This window comes from Myotis davidii, unplaced genomic scaffold (genome assembly GCF_000327345.1).
Source record: "Myotis davidii unplaced genomic scaffold, ASM32734v1 scaffold2656, whole genome shotgun sequence".
NCBI classification, from domain to species: Eukaryota; Metazoa; Chordata; class Mammalia; order Chiroptera; family Vespertilionidae; genus Myotis; species Myotis davidii.
The window spans coordinates 29,448-38,370 of record NW_006287228.1 but is presented as its reverse complement, the minus strand read 5'-3'; the positions used below and the strand labels follow the sequence as shown (position 1 = coordinate 38,370).

Here is an 8,923-nt window from a genome sequence, read left to right as displayed (position 1 = left end):
TTCAACATTCACCTACAGAAATACACTGATCTGCCAATGTAACTGACTTTAAAGTGAGAGGTTTCCCAAATGAATAATAATACACCTGACCTCTTTAAGTAACAATAAGCTTATTATGATAACTGTTCCAGATTAGTTCTGTTTATATTAAGATCCTGTTCTCATCACACTCTTCCTCTCATTACAAGGCTTACATTAAGTGTACATTATCAAAGTGATACCTTTTATATCTTACCAGTATTATTTCAGTGAATAAATCTTGTATTCTGAACTTTGGCATAAGGGCCTGGTCATCTTCAGATGACATAGCTGAAAGAAAACAAATTTTCAGTTTTCACAATCAGGTGAGTGCATTTTGAAGTGACCAGCAACTATAGGCCAAATGTTATTTTTGAGTATTCCAAGACCCAGTGAAGGATTGAAAACATATTCAAAGCTCAAGATAGGTAAAATGAGGAAAACTCACATCAAAGAGGAGAAAGAGTTGCTTACATTTGCCAATGATACCTGCTCAAATGCCCTGTCACACAATGGCAATATTATAAAAACACTCCCACCTCCCAGTTTGTCCACTGGAGAGAGGGAGAGAGAGATGAGGGAAGTGCATGTTCAATGATCTCCCTGTTTGTTTGTTTTTTGATATATTTTTATTGGTTTCAGAGAGGAAGGAAGAAGCAGAAAGATAGAAACGTCAATGATGAGAGAGAAACATCGATCGGCTGCCTTCTTCACATCCCCCACTGGGGACCGAACTCACAACCCAGGCATGTGCCCATGACTGGAATCAAACCCAGGACCCTTCAGTCCTCAGGCCGACTCTTCAGCCACTGAGCCAAACCAGTCAGGGCTGATCTCCCTGTTTTGAGGCATCTTGAAGAACATGTGTCTGTTGTGCATGACAGAATACGAACAGAACTGGCTGCTACAAAGAAACAATGAGAAAGTGTTCGAGCTCCACAAAGACTGGGGTACTGAAGATGTACATGAAGCCTGAAAAGATACTGTGGGTCTGAGAAAGAAACAGAGAACATTTCAACTGAGAAATTAAACAGACAACCGAACCAAGAATATAGATACTGAAAACAATGTTGACCAAAAGTAAGACTTGTTCCACAGATGGTCATTATGTTTCCTCCTACAGAAAACATGTTCAAAAGCCTGTTTGCTTACAATTCCGGAATCTCAATAAAAGATACTAAGTTATGCATAGAAACAGAAAAAGTGTACCATCAGGGGAACAAAATAAATATAATCAAATTGCCACCACATTAATAGAAATATATTAATTACCTCAAAAAGAATGGAAAATTGCCCAGCCAGGTGTAGCTCAGCGGCTGAGCGTCGACCCAGAAAGCAAGAGGTCGCCGGTTCAATTCCTGGTCAGGGCATATGCCCAGGTTGCGGGCTTGATCTCCAGTGGGGAGCATGCAGGAGGCAGCCAATCAATGATTCTCTCTCATCATTGATGTTTCTATCTCTTTTTCCCTCTCCATTCCTCTCTGACATCAATAAAAATAAAAAAAGAAAAAAGAAAAAAGAATGGAAAATTAATATTTTAAAGACAAAAAGAAGAAAAAAAAAGACAATTATATAATATCACCAAAATATTATGTAACCAAAATAAAAATTCAATGAGAAAGTACTTTATAAACCCCACACCAAAAGGGGAAATTGAAAAACATAATACCAGAATTAAAAAAATACAGTAGAGCCTTAGTCAGTTTGGCTCAGTGGATAGAGCCTACGAACTAAAGGGTCCCAGGTTCGATTCTGGCCAAGGGCACATGGCCGGTTTGCGGCGGTCATAGTTCAATTCACCATCAGTGCACATTCCTGAGTTGTGGCTCAATCCCCAGTAGGCGGCATGCAGGAGGCAAGCAATCAGTGATTCTCTCTTATCACAGATGTTTTTACCTGTTTCTCCTTCTCTCTTCCTCTCTGAAATCAATAAATTAAAAAAAAAATACAGTAGAGCCATAGCTGGTTTGATTCAGTGGATAGTGTTGGTCTGCGAACTGAAGGACCCCAAGCTCGATTCTGGTGAAGGGCACATGCCTGGGTTGTGGGCTAGATCCCCAGTAGGGGGCATACAGGAGGCAACCAATCAATCATTCTCTCTCATCATTGATGTTTCTGTCTCTCTCTTCCTCTCCCTTCCTCTCTGAAACCAATAAAAATATATTTGGAAAAAAAAAGAGTCCTAAACAGTTTGGCTCAGTGGATAGAGCAGCGGTCTGCGGACTGAAGGGTCCCGGGTTCATTTCCGGTCAAGGGCATGTGCCCGGGCTGTGGGCTCAATCCCCAGTAGGCGGCATGCAGGAGGCAACCAATCAGTGATTCTCTCTTATCATAGATGTTTTTATTTCTCTCTCCCTTCCTCTCTCAAATCAACAAAAAATATATTTTTTAAAAAAGAGTTATCGTTCATTGAAATAAAAAAATACAGTAGAGTCATGAATGAAAGACACGACCAACTCAAAACATCGAATAATTTGCCCGGCAGTGTTGGTTCAGTGGTTCAACTTCCACCTATGAACCAGGAGATCATGGGTTGCTTCCACGTAAGGCACAGGCATGGGTTAAAGGCTCAAACCCTGAATGTACAGGAGGCAGCTTCTCTCTCTTCATTGATCTTTCTATCTCACTCTCCCGGTCCTTTCCTCTCTGAAATCAATAAAGATACATTTAAAAAATAAAAATTAAATAATCAAAGAATTTGTACATACATCATTAAAATTTAATTCATTAAAATTTTGATTCAGAGAAGCCAACATACATGTGGAAATGTGAAGAAATTTTAAGGAACTCCTAAGACACTAACAAATGAACCATCCAGGAAATCACATGGTTTGGCGCCAGGCTGGGGTGGGGGACCTAAGGCAGTGCCCCGCCTGGCGGGGCTTCACAGGGGACCTCAAAACACATACCCCGCCCCAGGGACTTCAGGCTGCGCCCCCTGCCCAGGGGGCTTGACAGCAGACCTCAGGCCGTGCCCACTGCCCCGGCACCAGGCTGGGCACCTCAGTCCGTGTGCCCCAACAGGTGGGGCTTGACAGGGGACCTCAAAGTGTGCCCCCTGCCCTGGCCCCAGGCTAGGGGAACTCAGGCTGAGCCCCCGGCCTGTCAGGGCTTGATGGGGGCCCTGTGGCAGCAACCCCCATGTGGCAGGGCTTGCTGCAGGTGGGGCTGACCGTGTCTGGGTCTTGCTTGATTTTAGGGCACATGAGGGTGGGCGGGGACTTGACTCTGGCTCCTGTGGCACACCCCAGACTCTGACAGGAGGAAGATTTTCATATACATTTTATTAATTTTCTTTCAACTCTGACATTTTTATTATAGAGAAGGGGCACATTACAATATTAAAATATTTCTTTTAATTAATTCCCTTTTAATGTGCACAGATTTTGTGCATCGGGCCAGTAGTTTATAAAAAAAAAAACTTCTGGCCGAAACCGGTTTGGCTCAGTGGATGGAGCGTCGGTCTGTGGACTGAGGGGTCCCAGGTTCGATTCTGGTCAAGGGCATGTGCCTTGGTTGCGGGCACATCCCCAGTGGGGGGTGTGCAGGAGGCAGCTGGCCGATGCTCTATCCACTGAGCAAACCAGCTAGTGCTGTTTTTTACTATTTATTTACCACAAGTAATGGTCAGGAATTGTTATCTTTCTTTTAAAATTTTTTTACTATTTCACTTCATTACTGCTTTGTATGTGCTGCATGTGAGTGACGTAGGTTCTTATGTAGATGAGTTCCAACTTACGGCGAAAATCGCGTTACGTCATGCCGTAGAAACGGATCTCTGACGTAACCCAAGCATCTACTGTATAAAGTAGTGCTGGCTGTCATTAAATAAGAACTCAATAAATGAACTAAACATGCAATGTTAAATTGGAATGCTAACAGTATAGCTCTCACAAGTACCCAAGGTTGACAAACATTCAAAGCAGTCACTATCCATGTCCCAATGACACTTTTCACAAAATTAGCAAACCTCATCCTGAAATTGACATGAAATGACCCAGGACACCAGGGAACCAAAACAAACATGGGAGAGACAAGATGACCTTAAAGGCATCATGCTTCCAGATTTAAAAAAATATTTCAAAATTGGTATTATCAGAAAGATGAATCTTCACATGAAGACAGAGGTAAATAAAGGAGAACGGGAGGCCCTGGCCAGTGTGGCGCAGGCTCAGAGCATCATCCTGTGCACTTAAGGGTGGCAGATGTGATTCCCGTTAAAGGGCACATACTGAATAAGACTTCGTTCATAGGCCATGAACCAAAATGAACTCAGCATGGATCAACAACTAAAATATAAGACTTGAAACCAAGAAAACACTGGAAGAAAGCATAGTAAATGAACTTTACCATCACTCTTAAAAATACTGGTTAGGCTATATCTTCCTAGGCATAACAAAGAGCTAAAAAATAAAAAAAAATGATACTATAAAAGAGTAAGTTTGGCATACCAAAAAAACCCCACAAAATAGCAACAACAACAGCAACAAAAAAACCAGCAATGATACATCCTCAAAAGCTAAAGATCGAAAATGGAACTCACACAACTTAACACCAAAAAGACAAACAATATGATTGAAAAATGGGCAGAGCTGTTCCCCCATCACACAGCTGTACTTTTCTTTAATAGAGGTTTTTATTACCACCTGGGCCACCGTTTTCTTCTATTGATGTTCTGAGCTCCTTACAACAAAATGCAGTTACAGATCGCCACCCCCTCCCCCCCAAATCAGAATCTCCACAAGATGGGTTGCCCTATGGTTTTCAGAAGCTGCCAGAGGGTTCCAGAGTCTTCTGTAATGATACCAATTATTTTTGTATTATTTTTCTTGTTTTTTTATAGTACAGTAGAGGCCCAATGTATGAAATTTGTGCAAGGGTAAGCCTTCCTAGGCCCAGCTGCCTCGGTTCTCCCAGCCATGGCTGCCCTGCAGCCCCATCCCCAGCCCACTGGTTGTTCAGGAAGGACATTCCGCTGTCTGGTCTAATTAGCATATTAGCACTTTATTATATAGGAGATTTAAAGGCAGTATCTTTTGTATTGTGAATTTGCAGAAGGTGCATAATGTACTTTTTTAAAACTTCTGTTGGTATGTACGGTATATGGTCTGTGTAATTCTTATAATGAAAATAAACGTTTTCTTCATAAAAAAAAAAAAAAGGAAACTGGGCAGATAGACAGTTCCCAAACAGGGAATAGACATTTCCCAAACAGGACATAAAGATGCGCAATAGACATATTAAATGATGTTCAACTCATCCATCATCAGCGAAATGCAAATGGACACCACCATGAAATACCACCAAACACCTAACAGGATGCCAATCATCCATAAATCAAAAAATGACAAGTATTACCAATTAAGTGGAGAAATGATAACATTGATGCTCTGTCAGCAAGATTATAAACACACTGGTATAGCCACTATCAAAACACGATGGAGGATTTTCCAATATTTACAAACAAGTACCAGTTAACACAGTGATTCCATTTCTGGCAATTTATACAGAGAACATGAATTCAAAAAGATATGCCCACCCATATATCCACTGCAGCACTATTTGCAACAATAAAGATATTGGACTGTTAAAAAAGGACTATTTTTATAATGATGCTCTACCATTTAAAATAAAAGACTTCATTTGACTTGTCATGTAAGGACACAAAATTTATATCTCAACTCATCTCCTTCAAGACGTGACTCACTATATGTTTATACCAGAAATGACACAATAGCTGCAAAAATAACTTACATGTTATGGAATAAAAAAACTACATTAATTTTATACAATTCATATTTTTGAAAAGCAAATACGTAACCAAGTTTGTATTTCAATCCATTGTATTCAAATAAAAACTCCCAATGTATCAACTGAAAGATTAAAGAAAAAACAATAAATAAGGCATCGTCAACAACAACAAAAGGAGAAGCTACGGGCAGAGAACATATATTTCTAAAAGTCAATATGGCCCAGCTGGCATAGCTCAGCAGTTGAGCATTCACCTATGAACCATCACTTCCTAGGCATAACACAATAGCTGCAAGAAAAGCTGTAGACAAAGGGAGAGGAAGAGAGAGAGAGAAGCTTTTCTTTTCTAAGTTGTGTGAGTTCCATGTACATTTTCGATCTTTAGCTTTTGAGGATGTATCATTGCTGGTTTTTTTTGTTGCTGTTGTTGTTGCTATTTTGTGGGGTTTTTTGGTATGCCAAACTTACTCTTTTATAGTACCATTTTTTTATTATTTTTCATGGTTCTATTCCTGGTCAGGAAACAATCCCGGGTTGCGCGCTCAATCCCAAGGACGATGTGTGCAGGAGGCGGATGATCAATGATTCACTCTGATCACTGATGTTTCTATCTCTCTCTTCCTCTCCCTTTGTCTCTGAAATCAGTAAGTCAATTATTGTAGACAACATGTAAAGTGTGCAAACACTGACTTCCTAATTCACAAACATTAAAAGGCTTTTCTTTTCTACACCGAAGAACCCATAATTTGTTCCATGAGAGGAAGAACCTACCATAAAAAGCAGATGCCCCCTAGAAACGTTAAAATAAAAATGGAAAAATCCCTGCAGGTGGAGTAGGAATTCAAGAAGGAAGTCACCCTCACCCACAGAGGCCAGGTTGCTATAGTTCTCCAACATCACATCCATGTACAATTTCCGCTTAGCTGGGTCCAGGCATTCCCACTCCTCCGGAGAAAAATGTATGGCCACATCCCAGAAGGTCAACGGTCCCTGAAATAAAAGGCACATTTACCAAGAGGCCACTAGAAGAGTTCATAACGTGCCCAAAAAGATCAAGCCCAATAAGATCACTTTGCCCCAGTCACATTCTCTGATGTGATTTCAAACACTGACAAATGAGGATGTCACATGTCCACAAACCCATGGTACAGATTTTATTTTTCAGGAAAATAAACTTTTAAAATTAAGGCATGGACACAGGCATATGGATCTCTTGAGTGCTGCATTCGCATCGTTCAGGGTCAGTGTGTATGGTTTTCAGCTGGAAATGGCAGGCTGGGTTGGAAATGTATGGACTCCTTCTCAAGTGTAAAACAGACCACAAGGAAATGAACTTCTGTAAAAATACAGATTCTGATCCTTGTTCTGAGATGGGGCCTGTGTTTCCACATGTATAACAAGCTCACTTTTTACTTGTGATGTTAATGTTTCTGGTGCATGTGCCACTCTTCTGAATACACAGAAGACAACAGAGGAAAAAATTCACACAGAACTTTCAAGTTGTTAATGGAACTTACAGTTCTCGTGGAATAGGATACATAGGAACCACAATCCTCTTTGAAAATATACTATGAGTGCCGAAACCGGTTTGGCTCAGTGGATAGAGCGTCAGCCTGCGGACTGAAAGGTCCCAGGTTCGATTCCGGTCAAGGGCGTGTACCTGGGTTGCGGGCACATCCCCAGTAGGAGATGTGCAGGAGGCAGCTGATCAATGTTTCTCTCTCATCGATGTTTCTAACTCTCTATCTCTCTCCCTTCCTCTCTGTAAAAAATCAATAAAATATATTAAAAGAAAATATACTATGAGTAATCTTAGAACAAGATGATTCTGTCCAGGGCAGCTGGTGTTGCTCAGTGCTGAGTGCGGGCCCATGCACCAATAGGTCACTGGTTTGATATCTAGTCTGGACACACAACCAATTTGCGGGCGCAATCCCATGTGGGGTGTGAAGGAGGAAGCCTATCAATGATTTCTCCCTCATCACTGATATTGCTAGCTCTCTCTACCTCGCCTTTCCTCTTTGAAATCAATAAAAACATAGTTGAAAAAATAAAAGAAAAAATAGCTGGAATAATGTTAACAGTTTCGGCTCAGAGTCACACATTTTACAACTATGAAATCAAGATGGTTTAGTGGCCCTAGCTGGTTTGGCTTACTGGATGGAGCGTTGGCCTGCGGACTGAAGGGTCCTGGGTTCAATTCCGGTCAGGGCACATGCCCAGGTTGAGGGCTTGTTCCCTTGTGGGGGGCATACAGGAGGCAGCCGATCAATAGTTTTCTCTCATCAGTGATGTTTCTATCCCTCTCTCTCTCCCTTCCTCTCTGAAATCAATAAAAATATATTTTAAGAAAAGATGGTTAGTGATTCTGTAAATCTCATGAATCTATTTGTGTATGATGCCCTTTGTGTTTTATAAACACAATAAGGAGAGAAACATAACGATACAAAAGAAGTTAGACCTATTGTTTCACTTTTGTGGTTGTAAATCCTCACCTGGGGAGATTTTTCCCATTGACTTTTTGAAAGTGGAAGGCAGGGAGGTAGAGGCATGAAAAGGAAAGAGGGGGAGAAGGAGAGGGAGAGGGAGAGGGGAAGAGAGAGAGAGAGAAAGAGAGGTCAATGTGAAAGAGACAGATGGATTGGTTGCCTACCAAAGGTATCCAAGAAAGAAAGAGAGAGAGAGAGAGATGTGAAAGAGACGGATGGATTGGCTGCCTACCAAAGGTACCCAAGAACTACTTGCCCTAGACCAGGAATCAATCCCTCCACCACTGATCCACACCACACTGGGGGAACTAATTTTCTTTACTAGTACATTTTTCAAAATTTTAGGTATCACTAGTGGAGAGCTATATGGTAGAAATGTAATGAATTTAACATACACTAATAATACCATTCTTGTATACTTTCTAGAAAATATAAGTTGATAATGTAGGATATGTCTGTGACGTTTGTGTAGAATATAATGAAATTTTAAATAATCAAGGCCTGATTGGTTAAAGCTCCCATGATAAAGCCAATGGACTGTCCTATACAATAAAAGGCTAATATATATATAGACTGAATGGTGGAACGACCGGTCACTATGACATGCACTGACCACCAGGGGGCAGACACTCAATGCAGGAGCTGCCCCCTGGTGGCCAGTGCGC

The 8,923-nt window shown here is 41.1% G+C and overlaps 1 protein-coding gene across 1 annotated transcript in view; it reads right to left on the bottom strand.

Moving 5' to 3' along the window:
- Positions 1-8,923, bottom strand: part of LOC102756368 (zinc finger protein 420-like) — a gene marked incomplete at its 3' end in the record, with an annotated part of 14,974 nt that overhangs the window by 3,093 nt on the left and 2,958 nt on the right. Inside the window, 2 exon segments of the mRNA XM_015560813.1 lie at positions 236-309; positions 6,633-6,759. Of these exon segments, the coding sequence (XP_015416299.1) occupies positions 236-309; positions 6,633-6,759 (201 nt within the window).